The 16,722-nt window shown below is 37.1% G+C and overlaps 2 protein-coding genes across 11 annotated transcripts in view; one reads left to right on the top strand and one right to left on the bottom strand.

Annotated features, from left to right (window-relative positions):
- LOC144990221 (uncharacterized) overlaps positions 1–16,722 on the bottom strand; it is a 280,096-nt gene that overhangs the window by 209,526 nt on the left and 53,848 nt on the right. The gene's annotated exons all lie outside the window — the stretch shown is intronic.
- LOC144981357 (protocadherin Fat 1-like) overlaps positions 1–16,722 on the top strand; it is a 71,672-nt gene that overhangs the window by 9,755 nt on the left and 45,195 nt on the right. For all 10 annotated transcript variants that reach the window (XR_013654435.1, XR_013654436.1, XM_078943762.1 and 7 more), the window contains exon 3: positions 9,796–10,110. Coding sequence is in view for 8 of the 10 variants with exons in the window: in XM_078943762.1 (XP_078799888.1) it covers positions 9,796–10,110 (315 nt within the window). In the remaining 2 variants the exon portion in view is untranslated. The remainder of the gene's footprint in view (positions 1–9,795; positions 10,111–16,722) is intronic.

Raw genomic sequence — 16,722 nt, 5'->3', positions numbered from 1 at the left:
CGGACATTCTAAAATATCCCCGAACCAAGCACCAGTTGGAGCTACTGGTGCTTGAAATATTCATGTTTCCTTTGTATTATTCTGACAAGCGCGTAAATACTTACTCTCTTCTTCTGAGTGAAAAGCGACTTTAAGAAGCGTAAAGTTGCGCGGCGCCACCTTGTGTACAGGAGTATTTCTGTTTACATTAAGCGCCATCTAATGTCAGGGAATGAAATTGCATGTTCGCTCGGCTCATCGTCAGCGAAAATCGCCTGGGTGTGAACACAAAAAACGTGGCGAAAAACGCTGGCGAATAACGCCTGGCGAATATTCGTCCCGGTGTGTACGGGCCTTTAAACTCCTGAGTTCAAGCTTGATACAGACTAGCAATAAAAGAATACTTATCGAGATCAACCTAGGCAAGACTCCACTCCTCACATTACTCATCTAGACACACCTCACATAAGGTAATAGTTGGTTGGCAATAAAAAAAACGTTTTTTTATTTGCAGTGAGTAATTGTCTGCTCATGTGTACCCTAACCTTTAGTCATTTAACAAACCTAATTTTTTAAATCTCAAATGACTTTCATGTAAAGGATTAAAGAAAGGCACCTCTTTTATTGGGCTTGACAAGCAAAGGAGATTGTGCAAATCAAAGAGCTTTGTCCTAATAGTTCGAGATGCTAGATAGCTGTGGCAAAGTCAGTGATCTATTTTCCAGAGGTATGAGGAAAATAGATCACCTTGAACAAACTCAATTATTGGAGAAGTTAAGAATGTTTTCAAATTTGCACTTTTCTATGCATATAAAGTGAGGTGAATTTTGAGTACTGGCAGGACAATAAAGAACAGTTATGCTTCTATGAAAAAACACTGTTGTCCTTATACAAATTGTCTGGCATTGTCCTGTTAAAGTGACCTCAGATGTCCATGAAAAAAAGTGTTAACCTTGTGCCTGCTGTTCGACCATAGACTCAGTCACATTCTCCCTAACCAGTATTTAATTGATCATATTCCATATCAATCCTTAATTTCTCTGTGTGATTCCTCAATTTAGCTGTGTGATTTTATTAATCATAACTCAGATATATGCTGTGATAAAAGTAATGCAAATGTTTTAGTAGATTTTCACAAGTTACATTATCATTGCAAAATATCAGCGAAAAGCACTCGCGTACTCATTTAAACATGAATCTGACACTTTGAGTTGTTGTGGCTTTGAAAACGTATTCAAAGCAAGTTCTGTCTCAGCTGGAAGTGAAATTATTCAGTGTACAGGTTGAGCAGAGCAGAGTGTGCTCAGTGTACATGAGAAGCAGATGCTGATTGTATAATGTATGCATTGCCCTTTCTTCTTGGATAAAATATGCATTGCCCTTTCACTTGAAGCTGTTTGCAGCTTGTGTAGTGAAAGCATCCTTTGTGAGAGCAAACGAAACAGTTTTATGTGTTGTGACAAAGTCCTGTTCCATTTCTACCCCCCCCAAAAAGAAAAATTGTTAGGCCTTCATGTCTTTTTTCCATTACCTCCAAAAGTAAACAGTTTGCCACCAATAAAAAAAATTGTGCAGTATCTTTTTTAAGGTCAATTTTTTGGCATTGAGTATATTTTTCAAAAGGCAACAGTTTCCCTCCATTCTTCATTTTCCATATGCTTGAGATAAGTTGGATTGCTAATGGGTACTTGATTCCAAATAGCCTTTGCTTGAGGGCTGTTACTCTGGAGATGGAACCAGGAAAATGTGGCAGGAAACCGTTGATTGTAGGTTTCTAAATAAAAAGCGTACGTTCTCCCGTTAAAAGTATGTTGTTCTTTCTGCCCATTAAATCTTTTTAAAGAAATCTGGAGCTGCCTCACAGGATATGCTCCATTATTTGTTAATTTGATGTCTCACTAACCCCTGATGAATAATATATTATACTTGGCCATTTTTAAAATGAGCTGCAAAAGTGGAGTACCTGGCGTTCGAATCAATGCAATGATGTCTGATAGAATGGAAAAACCATAGATGTGTTAAGTTGGTATCTACATCACACAAATCTTTTTTCAATCTGAGTAAGAGGTCAAAAGTGACATTAATATGTTCAGAACACTTCTAAAATAGCTAAGCAAAAGCTGAATTTCTTATTTTATACAGCTTTATACTAAAGACAGGAGGAAGCTCCCAATGTTTAACTAGTGGTTGACTTCCCAGTTTTCTTTTTTACCAATTTGTGTCTATTATTAATACAACAACAATCTGCCAAATCAATAATTTGGATAATTTATGTATTATATCTTATTGATATGTATCCATTATAATACTAAAGTTTGAAGTAAATTGCATAATTAGGCGATGGAGTATCTATTTTCTTGTTTTCTTGTAACCCTGTCAGACAAATAATGGCAGCTTGAGGCATTTATTGTTAATTAGTGTGGAACTGGATTTTGTTATGATGTAACTCTTAATCTGGTTGTTATGTTGATATGAATGCTATTAAGCACAAAAAATTGTAAAACCAAGGGAGCTTGTTAAAATATTAACATGTGCTATTATCTGTCTTTTTGTATTCAGAGACCAACAAGTCTAAAATTTAACACAATACAAAATCAACTGTCTTATAGATTTATGCAAATACAGAGTTGTAACAGGTGAACATTTGTGCATCAAAATTATAAGACGCTTTAAGATTTTTTTGTGTCCCTCCTAACTTAAAACGACAAAGAAAACTTCATAGGGTTGATTTCAAAGTCACTATTGATACCTCCTGTTCAAGTCAACTTCGCTGAATACATTTGTTAAAATAAAGTATATAAATAAATCCTTTACACCAGCTGGTGACAGCCATTCTTCTGCCCTATGTGTCTGTGCTCAGTGATGCATGGAGTGGAAATTGCTCTCTTGCTCAACGGGCTGTAATAGTTTGTGCATTATATTTAGGAAGGTACGAGGGACATGGTTTTATGTGATACTTAATCATTGTTATGAAAATATCTCTGGGCTATCAAGATATTTTCACCTCCATGCACCCCCCAAGCAAACCAATTGGATTTGTTTATTAATTTTTAATGTAAGTAGAGTGTCAACTTCTCATGATATATATATACATATAAATATATTGACAGTCCTTAAGGGCCACTCTTCTTGAAAAAGATTAAAGATCTTTGTTCCTTGATAAAACGTAATTTGAGTTCTTATAATGTTTTATTGGCTCATTGGCTGTTCTTCTGCTTCAATAACCTTGTACTTCAATGGAATGAACCTAGATGAATGAGACTCTACCCAGACACACAATAAAAATGTCAAGATCTAACACCCATTTATCCTTTACTATCATACCATCCCAATTTTATATATCATTCAAATACACTAACTGTACAATCTACAACAATTTTCATCATGTAAAAATTGTACTTCTTAATTGTACTTCTATTTGATTTTGTACAATAACAGCTTGTACTAAATTGGAGTACAGTTTTTTTAGATATAAAATTGCAAAAAAAAGATCCTATCTTAGTACCCCATGGTCCGTCCATGTCCTTAGAGCTGCATAAAAGGACATCAGATATATTTTCACAAGGTTTTGCAATTTTTACAGCATTATTTATGATTTTGTTTCCTGTTTTGTTTGTTGCCTTTTAAGTGCTGGAGTCATTTTAGGCGCTTTTATTTTTAGCAACATGGATGTTTTTTATGTTTTTATTTTTTTTTAGTTCTCTTTGGCTGTTTTGTGCTTGTAACAGTTTATTAAGACATTTACCATACACATTCTTCTTGCACCAGGGTGTTCCTAAACAATTTTTATTGGACCGAATGCTTCCACTAATGACTATTTTGTTTTTTGGCTATTCTATGGAGTATGTTTTCTATTTGCCAAGATTTCTTCAAAAACAAAGTTTTTCAGTTAAAACAGGTTTAGATTTTGTTGGTTCGATTTTTCGTTTTCAGTTTTGTCTTTGAAAAGGAACAAGATTTTACAGTTTTAAGCTCTTTTTCCATAAGTCATATGTTTTTTTTGTAGCTTATTAAAAAAAAAAAAAGTTTTTTGACAGTAACTATGTTCACACAGAATGTTTATTTGTCTCTATTACCAAAAAAGTATTTGATGTCTAACGATACTCTTCCATGATTTAGGTAGTAAAAATATGACAAATCATATTTATATTAAATAAAAAAATGGTTCTATGGATGTGAAGCAAATTCAATTCAGTTCATTTCAATTTTCTTTATATACGTAGCCCAATATTACAACAATCGTCTAAATGGGCTTCATACCGGTAATTGTATTAGAACATGAAATCATTATGAACACGTTGGTTTCTAAAATTCGATAGAAGGACCGGACCATGAGCAGATGCGTGGAGTGAGAATGATATAACATGGAATGTAGATGAAAACATTTATATTGAAAATTATATTCTAAAACAGAATATTCTAGAGTTAGTTTAAAACTTTTGTTCCCATTTTAGATCTCTTTTTTATTGTGAAGCCCTCTGGTACCTTTAAGGAGTTGTAAAGCGCTATATGAATAAAGTTTAATTCATTCATGATCCTTTTAATAAAATAAATAACAATGACCCAATAACACAATGATTTTCAAAGACAAAAATTTAGGAAAAATATACTGATACACAAAAAAAAAATTCAGCAGAGACTTTGATCTCATCACACGTCTCTCATCACACGTTTTGCGCAGCTGGGCTGTGTCCTGCACGTCTTTTTCTCATCCAGTAATACTGAAAAAGCAAATGTCTGTGTCTTCTGCTGCAGCTAAGCATATGTCTGTGTTACCTTTTCACCAGTACAAATTCCCTCATTTATTGCAGGAGTTACATTCAAAAAATAACCGTGATCGGTGAAATCCACGGAGTCTGATTACAGACGTTTATGGCAGTAAAACTCCTCACTGCCTGAATACACTTTTCTCACACAGAAATGAACATTTTCACCCTTTTCACTTGTTTAAATTCTCAAACCTTCCTAGAAATTAGGTCCATGATCTTAGAATGAAAACAAAGATCTGATCAATCACAGATTTCTGTAGATCTGAAGAGCTCCGCGTTTCTGTACAGGAGACACGGTACGGAGGAGATTGATTGACAAGGTCTCCAGCCAATCAGGACACAGAACAGGGTGCGCTGTTTAAAAAAAATCAGCATAATCGCTCTAAAAGAATGAGCTAAACTGGGAAAGATGAACTGCGACATAGAAAGGAAAGACTGTCTTCTGTTCTATTTGACAGAGATTTTTGGAGGGTTTCAGGTTGGAGCACAGACTGCAATAAAATGTCACGTCTTGATCGTGTGGCCAGTTTTACCATGGGTGTCTGATATTGTTCAGTTGGCCGGACCAAACATGGAGGCGGGCCGGATCAGTGGCACCTCACACACTGCAGAGAGAATGTGTCACTTAATGAGCAGGAAAACAGCTGTTTGCTTGAACTACTGTGGGGAAAAATATTAGACTTTTAATTTGTTTACTTAGTAGTTTTTAAAACACACTATTTCACACAAAGATGTACAAAGTGTGAGCTTGATGAGGGTTTAACAGAACTCCATATATGGTCATTGGATCAAGATATTTTCATTTATATATTTTTTCCTCACTCAAATGAATTTTCTTTTGCTTGTTACAAAAACAGAAGCAAGGACAGCTGAGATAGATAAGCAGCGTTTAAGAATAGAACAACCGTGTGCTGTACTATTACATTTGGCGACATTTCTGTTTTTGACAAGACAAAAAAAAGAAGAGAATAAAGCATCCAGTAATGCTGTTTGAGTTTTGAAAATTGAGTTTGTGATGTAATAAATACTGTATTTGCTTCATTTTACTGCAATTAAATAGTTCATAACTATTTTTTTGCACATTTCTGTGCAGAGAGCAAAAAAGGGATAAAGAAAGGGGAAAACGGGGTTTAAAAAATAAGAAAAATCATTATGATAAAATATAAAATCTAACTTTTTGCTGAAAATTTAATCAACTAAATGGATGCATTGGGGTTCGGGGGGGTGTAATCCTAAATATTGGCTCTGGTAAAGAGGCTGGGTTTCCCTGCTCAGATACAAGAAATTTGTATAGTATAATGCACTTGATTTATTGTAAAGTTGGGGGAAAGGGATGGGTGGCAGAAATGTATTTTTGACCCGTTTTAGGACAAGTGACCCCTCTACCTTTCAGGGTCAAGCAGCAGCAGACAGCAATGTCAGATCAAAAAATGACCCTATAAAACTGTGGTGTGAAGTGCAATGCTGTTGAAAATGTAGCCACATCTGACTTTTGTGCTGGTGCAACTAGTTGAACGTAGCGGTGCAATCACTGGAGCCCAACTCCACAGCAACTATTATACTTACTAGAAATTTTGATGCTTACAAATGCAAACGATCGGATTGCAATGCCCTTTGACCTTTAATTTAGATTTAATCCTACCCTGATAATCATGTATGCAAAATTAGCTCTCTGTCGTCGCGTCTGTCTTTCTATGGTATTTATAGACTTAAAACACAGATCTTCGCAACAGATGTCTGGAAACCTTAAAACAAAGTGATGTGAGCCTGCTTGATAGCAGAAACCTTAGTTTAGGACTCTGTCGGTTACACTGGGACGGACCAACAACGAACCGGAGGAATTTGAAGCATTCTGCCAAGGCTTTGGAAAGGAGGGGGCACTGAGAAAGTTTATGCAAGCATGTGAGCTAAAAGCCTGAGAAGGCTGAGGAATGTGGGATAGAGGTGAGCTGAATTAACAGAGGCTGTTCAAAGCCATTTTCTCAGACAAAGAATGAGCGAGGAACAGCTGGTTTATACTGAGTTATCCACATATATAACTATTAGCTCAGAGAAGCAGTGCATACAACAAATGTTGCAAAAGAAAACGTGTTTTATTTGTATGTTTTGCACATAGCACAGGTACAAACTTTACTCTGTTCCTTCTATGACACGCTTGTGAACTGTTTCAAAGCAAATGCTGCATGTTCAGATAACTGATAACCGTGTCTTCATTGTGACTCTGAAGCTTTTTGTAGAATAAACTATAGATTAGATACACATGCACTGCCCTTGATAGTGGAAAATCTGTTGGCTGTCTGAAGACCTGACTGTACCGCCACAGTGCTCAAATAGCTTTGAAGAACAAAGCCAAAGGGAAAAGTGAAGAGCAAGGGGAGGAAAGCGGAAAGCAAATCTGGCAGAGTTTTTTTTTTTTTTGTGTGGCCCGAGGGCGGTTTTTTGTTTCTGCCTCACTGTGTAGTTAGGTGTATAGGAGGGGTGTGGCGACAAAATTCCTCAGATTCATCTTTCATGTGCATTGTTGGAAACCAGTTACCACAGAAGCTATGCCTTTTTTACTTTCATTTTTTAGGTCAAGTTGATCTCCACTCATTTAAACATGAATATAAACTATATATATATAAAACTATGGATAAACCCAATGTTATAAGCTCAAAATCTGCTCTGCACAGAAAGCTACAAGACAAAAATCCTAACCCTGGTTTATGCAGAATTTTTCTGCCAGTAAAATTGCTGAGCACTCAAGCAGGACTGAGCATAAAAGATGGCTCATATTTTCCCAATTGTCTTTACCTTTTTCTTTTACAGTTCCTGATAAGTGGAACAGCATCGACACACCAGAGCAACTCTTAAAAAAAGCTCTCCCGTTGCTTTTTGCATCATCACTTTGACTTTGACCTTTTTTTCTACTTAACCTTTAACTCATACACCCTTAAAACATGTCAGAAAAGCGTTCTGTGCTTTTATGTCTAAGCTGAGACTATTTTATGAAAGTTTTTGTTACCCTACATTTGTCAAATATTTGCAATTTCCTGTGAGGTTGGCAGCTCTGGTTAAAAAAAAAACGTAACTGTCAATCATTTTTATTTCATGCACTAATGTTATGCAGTAATATTGTATAAGTTACATATTAAAACTCTAATAACTAATGAATGCCTAAAGCGATTCCATTGACTACAGTCATCTCATTTGAATTCTTGTCACACTTGTAAGTGTTGATTTTGTCTTGGGACTCTTGGCTTTAGAAAACTTTTGAAAGCTGCCTATATTTCCTCGCCTGGCTACCTTTCCTATTACATGCCTCAAGCTAAGCTGAGCGAGCTGTAATGATGACTGATGACAAGATAGAATCCCCAAAATGAATTCACAGGAAAGGCCGGGTTAGCAAATAAATGAGCGGAACTTGTCTCTTGCTTTAAATTTTAAAATTATGTGACAAGTCTTTTTTTTCCCAGTTAAAGATACCTCCTATTTCCCAAAGCTAAAATTGTGTCTGTATCACTCTACCGTTCCTCAAGTAACAGTAAGTGAACAAAAGACAAGAACAACAGATGCAAACTTTTACAACGGAGCTCTAGTGACTCTGTGGGGGTTTTAATTTGAGCCACCAGTGACTAGAAGAGCTGTAAAGGACTCAGACTAACAGCAGAAAACTGACAACACCCATATCTGGTTATGATACTTCCCTATATGACTCAGTTTATTAACTTTAGATAATGGAAAAATCAGATAAAGTTATAAATGTTTATTGTAGTTGTAAAAATATATTTATTGAGGTAGTGTCTATGAGATCTGTCATAACTCCATGGCTTAAAGGGATTTTTATTTTGTTCTGCGGTACTCTGTACAGGAGTGTCATTTGTAAATAAAAACTGTTTTTATCTTATGATCATAATTAATCATGGGTCAATACTGAACAAACTGTCTCATACACAAAAACTTCACTTTGATATAACACTGAATTGAATGTGAGCAAACTATACGGCTGGCCTTAGGCTGCTTTCCCACTGGGCTGTTCCGTCTGGACTTGGAGTTAGTTTTCTCAAATAGTCTGCCTCGTTTCAAAAGCTCAATGGCGCTCTGGTGTGAACCAAACAAATGAATCCTGGCATTGTTATTCAGTAAAGCAAAAAAAGTGTTAAGGTTTGCTTACATTTGTGGTTTTTGTATCCTGTCATCAGTGTAACATCTTACAGGAAGACCTTTTGTGTAAAAGAAGTGTAAGTTGTTTGAAGAAGTAACAATTATGAATTGAATTAGAAAAGAGTTATTTTCCCATAAAGCTTGAAAAACCTTGTGTAATCATTTTACATTACAAATGAAAAGAGCAATGTTTGAAGTTCCACCTTAGTCTTAGACTGCCGCTTTCTAATGCACTTGTCCGTTCCTACGTAGCTTTGCATCTATCAGGCACCTGAGTGTCTGTAAGTGGAGCGAGGCAGAGATGAAAAGCTTTGAAGCCAAGCAAACTCACCAACATGAACTTTGCTGTTAGCTTTTCCTCAGAAAGATCAACAAGCTGCTTTCATATCACCGGCCAGTTTCGAGCACAAAAACCTCTGACCCAACAGAGAGTGACAGTCATGGGCTAGCAAATGCACTACATCACTCATACACCTCTGTTCAGCGCGGCATCATATGGAGCTTAACACATCTCGGGGTTTTGCAGGATCTACTCATTCACCACTCTATTTAAGTCATGTCATCCTGTTCCACTCGCGTATTTGTGTTTGAAAGCTCTTTCGTTTGTTCAGCTGTAGGTTTGAGCGCCGGCATGGCAGTGAAATATGGACAAAAGAGCGGCTGGCTGGTTACTGTTAGTGTCCCACCTTGACACGTTTCAGGAAGGGGCCCTTCTACCAATGTATATACGGCCTGCTCAAACGCAGCTGTTTTTCCTAATTGACAAAAAAAATCAATCTGAAAGGTCATTGAAAGTTCAGACAGGATCGTGACCCTTTGATCCTGTGCTGCATAGAAAAATGTTCTCTAACTTGCCATTAACAGTTTACGTTTTCTTCTTCCCCCCTTTTGTTGAATCTCTTAGGTGTTATTCGAACACAAGAGCTGCTGGATCATGAAGCAACACCTCATTACTGGCTAACAGTTTATGCAATGGATCGTGGCGTGGTGCCCCTCTCCGCTTTTGTTGAGGTCTACATCCAAGTGCAGGACGTCAACGACAACGCTCCGCAAACCTCTGAGCCTGTCTACTACCCCTCTGTCACGGAGAATTCTCCAAAAGATGTTTCAATAATCCAGATCAACGCCGTTGATCCTGATGTAATTGCCAGTGACAAACTCACCTACAAGATCACCAGTGGAAATCCCCAGGGTTTCTTTGCCATTAACACCAAGACAGGTAAGACGTTGTTAATGGGAGGATATTAGACGCAAGGTTTTCCCCTCATAGCAGGAGGTTGAGCTATGTAAATGCTGTAAAAGGCTGACCTTTCCAGATGATCACATTTATTAGGTCTTCAACCCTAAACACAAGATTTTTTCCTGTTAGCGGTGGGATTTTCTTGTCGATTGAGTACACATAGATGTGTTTTCTTTATCACAAAGAACGTCATATACAGAGTAAAAGGCAATAGATCGTTTTACATTGCCTTGCATGGCTGACATTGTGGCTAACATCTACCTTTATCTTTTTTTTTCAAAAGACAAACAGCCCGAACACAATTTATTCAGTTCGGGGAGAACTGAGCTGAGCATATGAGGGGTTTTGCACTCTAACATTTTAAACTGTGTTCTCGTATGGCCCTGTGTGGAAGTGGTGTGATGATTAATATTTCATTGGCTGCTTTTAAAGTAGCTGGAACTTGCTATGTTTGGTTTTATTGTAGAAAAAAAATGTATCAAAAATAGGTGTAAAACAGAGCTCGGTGTACAGTTCCTAAAAATCCACATTTGTTCTTATAAAATGATAACAGAAAGTAAGTGCCAGGTCTCTTGGTGTTAAGCTGACTCATACAGATCCTCTGTACTTGAACTAAAGAAGGGAAATAGCTTTTCTTTTTTAGCACATTTTTTGGTAACTTATCTGAAAACTCCAACCGGGAGGCTAACTAGTCATTCTTAATGTCGATGTGGTCTTGTTTCCCAAGGTGGTCACATCAACAAACTGGTGTTATTTTTGTTGCAAGTTACCATGCTGGTTTTTCTGACCAAATAAGGATCCCATCATGCTTGCTGCTTCACACACAGTAATGCCGGGTTTCTCCAAGTGGAGGGGATAAGAAAGAACAAAGTATTTTTGAGTATGCACATATGGTTCATGTTTTGTCTGCCTCCATAAAAACCTGCTGGACTGATAAGCAATTGTGGATGTTAGAAAAGAGAAAGGACACATAAAAGATCATAAATAATTCAGATTATTTTACATAAAACCCTCATAAGCAGTGGAGATATTCATTTATAGTATGCTTTTCCATTTTGAATAATTAACATGGTATATTGGAAATGAAATGTAATTTTACCTTTTCCTGCTAAAGATGACCTTTCATTTTTTTCTTTTTTCCCAGATTTCTACCTTTATGTTTTTTTTTTTTAGAGTGGTAAAATTACAGTCAACAGCCACTTTAGTAGTTATCTTATTTCCCATATGGGGATATATTAAATAAATAAATAAATCCCACATTGTTGGTAATTCGTTTCTAAGAAAAAAAGCCCACCAAGTTCTGTATTTTTTATGACCATCAGTAAAACTCACTTGAAAAAAAACAACAAGCAAAAATAAAAGGGAAAAAGATATTCAGAAGCAGAAGGATAAGAGGCATTCGTGCATATCAAAGCGCGTTAAAACTTTTATCAGTGAGACACCAGAGCTGCACACATCAAGTTTAACAAAGACAGGCTTGGGCAAAGAAAACTTCATTGAATTATTGTTAAGAGGTTTTGAATTGTCTTTTTTTGTTGTTTTAAGATTGCAGTGTTGAATGTAGAAAGAAAGGTAGTTGTGGAATGAAACCAAACAAAAAAAAGAGCAAAGAAAACAAACATTTAGAGCCTTAAACCCTAAACAGATAGATGATTTTCATTAAGCTCTGGTTCTTTTTAATCACAAACAATTCATTGATTTCTTTGAATTGATAGTATTCAACATAGCTCAAAGTAACCACATTTTCAAATCTTTTCCACAATTCAATGGTGCAGTTGACAACATGCAAGTCTCTCTAATTACATGTTCTAAAACTGCATTGGAAGCATAAGCCATATCTTGGCAGATGTACAAAGCTTTAAAAAGGGGTGGGAAAAGGAAAAAGATGTTGAGACTTGTGTTTTTATATGGGATGTGAAGGAGCAACACATGGTTACAGCCATGTGTTTAAAACTAACTAGGTCTGTCGTGGGTTATGGCCCTCTGCTGCCGGTTCAGCCTCAAATATATACAGTCTGAAAGCTTTGCTCGATGCCTTGGGTGGCTTTGGTTACCCTTTCCTCTCACCGACTCACAATGTTTCAGTAAAGCCAATGATGAAAGGCTTAGGCCTACTTTATTTCTGCAAAGTAAACATGTCCGACTGCTTTAGACAATCTCTGAATTTTTCATGGAAGTGCAAGGCCAGCTTTGCTGTCTAACAAGTCACTATGACAGTACTGCTGTCTAAAGGCATGAACCCTATCAGCTTCTTTCTTTGAAAGAATAGAAATCGGGTACGAAAAAAAAAAAAAAACAGGGTCATAATGGAAGAAGAAAATATGCCCTAAAACAGTATGAGATTTCAATATTAAAAGTCTAAAACATTTTGCAGCTTAAGGGGTGCTCAGTTGTCTGGGATTTTCAGATCACATCCCGCCCACAGACGTGAAAACAGTGCTTCCAGACTCCAGTTTCTGCTTGGCAGCAAAAGAAGAGTTGATTCTCCTGGATAGAGAATCAAAAGCTTGTCGTCAGCTCATCAAAACACAAAACGAGACTTTGTGAGTCCATGTGCCCTTTTTAAAATATCAGTCGCTTTAATAAAAATACTATAGTTTCTTTTGTCGCTAGGGGTGGATTTAGGACAGCAGTGGTTTGTTTTCACACTCAGCCGACCCACTGCTTGTCTAGTTTTATTTTCTCTGTGCAAAGACATGTCAGCGCTCTCAGCTAGTCGAACCAAAATTGTTTACTCAAGTTGCCCACCTTTTCTGTGGGAGATTGAGCAGAATCTACTTCCTGTCCTGTCTGAAATGGTGTGCTGTGGACTTTGACAAGAGGTTTTATGCTACAACGCGTGTGTGTCTGTGTGCATGTGCACGTGTGTGTAAGAAAAAGGCATCCGGGCAGAACCAGTAGTCGGAACAAACTCAGACACCCTCACTCCCTCACATACCAAGCAAAGAACAGTTTCCTCACCTCTGCCAAAGAAAGAGAGCTAGTGTGAAGATGTACGATAGTGACCATATCTTAATGAATATTGAAAACCCTACTTCCTGTTACCACTTTTCCACATGTTGCTGCATGATTGTCTATAACACCTGTGATTGTCTCAGATTTCTTTATTAATTTTTCAAAGAAAATTAGCTTCAGTTTTTGATAATCCCCCAAAATACAGAGGATTTCTGATCAGAGCCCGTTTGACTTTTGAAAACCCCACCCTGTGATCATAGCACTTATCTGTGTTTGTCATCAGACAATGGTCTACTTACAGCTAACAATGTGCATACCTGTAGTCAGACGGGGCTGTCTAAACATGATTGTCTTTGTGTCTTAATGGGAACTTTCATGTTAGGATTTGAACCCAAGTAAAGTTAAAAAGAAAAACACTCACTCTGCCAGTTGTGGCTCATCCTTTTTTGTTTAAGTTAAAGCAACAAAAAAAGATGACGTTTCTGCTACACCAGTTATGTTTGGGGTACACATTTCAGTCTTGTGTTAGAGGAAAAATACTGTCAGGCTGGTGTTATCAGTGGCCTTGACCACAATCACAGGAAGTGAGATAGGAAATGGATTATTCCAACAACTTCCCAATGTTTCCGGTGATTTGGGGCTTGAAAAACATTGTCATAGCTCTTAGAGTTTGTGAAAAGAAGGTGTGTAGATGTGTTTTATAGTTCAGGAGATCATACTCTCCTATTCATATTAAAGATAAATGGACTGCTTTGTAGTAGTTGGCATGGCAGTCAAATGTATAGCTGTGAGAAAAAAATAGATAATATGAATCCTATCGGGCCTTTTTGAGTTGTAAACTGATTTATAAACTAAAAAAATATTACCTTTTTCTTTTGGAATGATGTTTTGGGTAATATCTTCAAACCTTCAGGAGATTCAAGTAAAAATTCCAGCTATTTATCAGTGTTACAATAGTCACAAACAAAAACCTTAACCCTTGTGCTATCCTAGGCACTTTAACATTGGGAGTTGGGTCATCTAGACCCACTAGACAGTGCGCTGAACCTTTTTTCTTCAATGATTTGTTTTCATGGATTACATGAAATCTTTCCACCTTTATCCACCTTTGTCATGGTAGGGAGAACACGTCAATGTAAGGGTGGGGTCACAGGATAGCACAAGGGTTAAACAAATCAAAAAATGTACCGGTAGTCATTTTAGATCAAAGACCTTCGTCTGTAAGAGAGTTAGCAACAAAGGCTTTAATTTGTTATTCTCTCACGTGGTTTATAGTAAGTCCCTGTAACTTTTACATGCGTGCTCCACTTTCAAATTCATTAGAATCCACAGGCATGATTGGTAAATCTGGGAAATCACATGATTACCTGAAAAAGGAAACCACACTGCATGAACCATTAAGAGACCCGTTAAGTATGATCAACTTTAAATCTGGCCATTTTGTGGATGATTCATTCGTCAGCAGTTTCTAGATAGGCCTAGTCTAGACTAGTCTAGTTCAGGTAGGGGGACTCCAATAGCGGAACTCTGACTAAAACTGCATGAATCCCAGCTGGGTGAGGCTATAAATGTTTACTTTAGTGACTTAGATTTTAGTCCAACTTTGACAAAAGGGCTCATGACTGATATTTTTAACATGAATTACAATGGCAGACTTGAGTGAAAGACTAAGAGCAGAGAGAACAAAAAAACTGATTAATAATTAACTTGGAAATGGTTGAAATCTAAAACCCTTGGATACACTTCTCCAGAAATGGCAGCCTTAACTGAAGTGTGTTTTTGTCTGTCAAAACATAGAACTTCTCTTCAGCTTTTTTTCTTCTTCCAGGAGGGTAGATTTTCTAGTCTTACACACATTGTAAACATGAAAGGTAGTGGCTTGTTTTTCAGCTGAAGATTGCTTGCAGTCACATTTGAAAGTCTTGCTTCATAGCAACAAACTATGTTTTGGCTCAAAGTTACTAATTAAAATCCCACTTTTTAGACTTGTTTCTAAAAAAATATATTTTTAACATTACTGTTTCACACTTTTCCACAACACATTTAAAGATAGCCACTGGTTGTAAATCAAATGATTTTTAATTTTGGTTGAAAAATGTGGTCAGTGTCTGTGTTAGAATTGTTACTGTGTCATTTTCCTCATTGCAGAAAAGTAACAACCAGTGTTTCAAAAGAAAAAAAAATAACACTGGTTAGAACATCAGTGATTCTCATATTTCTTGGCATTTCTATATTTTCCATTCCTACAAACTCAAAAAACATTTATGGTATCAACATTCGTGCAGCATCAAATATGTGTGTGATTCTAATCCCAGTAGTGATGCCCAAGAATGGACCACATCAGCAATGTCCTGAAGTCTTGAATTTCTTTCAGACCCACATTTTAAAGCGGTGGTTGTAGCGCTCAAGGAGACTGTTAAGAGTGCCACTGTGACTTTGCTGTTGTTTCACTCCCCCTCTCAAAACAGCATGGCTGTAATTAGTGTCAGCCCAACTCAGCCCACGCCTCAGGATGGCTTTGGTGAGTGTGCGTTTGTGTGTGTTCTTCCATGGTCAGCCTTGGCTTACCAACTAGTTATTTTAAACTGTATCAGCGCTGATGCAGAGACAGAGCTATGTACTTTCATTGACTTGAGCGCCAACAGAGCCCATTCTTGATTGGTAACTATCAGAATAAAGGCTAGGAATTTAGGTTTAAAGTAAAGTATGTCTCACACACAAAACCTTTAGGCTTGCTTCTCTTACCTAGTTTAGATGGCGTAAACTAGCCATCATTTTATAGTCTTCAAATAATCAGATGGAACAACAGCATACTGGTGATCAAGGTGGTCTAAATAAATACCAGAAATTGGAGTCATGCAACTAGTTAAAGGTTGCACTGAGCTTTTCCTCTGCCTTCAATTACTTCAGCAAAATAAGCCGCTGAGTCCCAAATAAGTCTGGTTGTTTATTGTCCTTTTGCTCACCACATGTTTCTCTTGTGCTCTCTGTCTTGCTCATATCTTACCCCTTAAAGCACGAGAAGCAAAGGTATCATCTATCCGGCTGTAATGTGGTGTTGCTTCGTCTTGGTGTTGGTATATTCCTAAAGCACAGAGGTCTTAATTATGCTTAAGAAGTAGGATTCCCCGCATTTTTCCATATCTGGGATTAAAACCAGATGCGTTTTAAGAACAGCTTCGACAGAAACGTATAACGTTTTGTTTGGTTGCTGGTTTTGCCGATGTCCTGTGTTGTGGTATGGAGGCAAACCGCAGAGATTATGCAGCTGGGATTAGGATGTGAGTGTAATGATGCTGCCCCCCCACCCCCACCCCCAAAATATCTGATTTGCAGAGTCATAACAAACTAGGGGCCATGGTGTAGCTTATATTATTTCTTTTTTTTTCCAATTACAGAGAGGCTGTGTTCCTAAAACATCATCATCCATCATCTTCTGCCTTGCTGAAGTACAAATGTAATTGATTAGGTTTGTGTCAATTGATAGGAATGATCCCTGGTGTAAATCCATAAGGCTTTTGAAGACTTGAAATAGGGTACAGAATATTTATATTAATCGACTTTACTTGTTTTATGCTTTTTTGGTGAAAACTGTATGAAACAAGTATAAATGCACACAGATTTGGCCCAGTATGG

This window comes from Oryzias latipes (genome assembly GCF_053564925.1).
Source record: "Oryzias latipes strain Hd-rR chromosome 1 unlocalized genomic scaffold, Olatipes_Hd-rR_3.1 chr1_Y".
NCBI classification, from domain to species: Eukaryota; Metazoa; Chordata; class Actinopteri; order Beloniformes; family Adrianichthyidae; genus Oryzias; species Oryzias latipes.
Note: the sequence above shows the minus strand (reverse complement) of the source record. Positions and strands in the feature narration are given on the sequence as shown.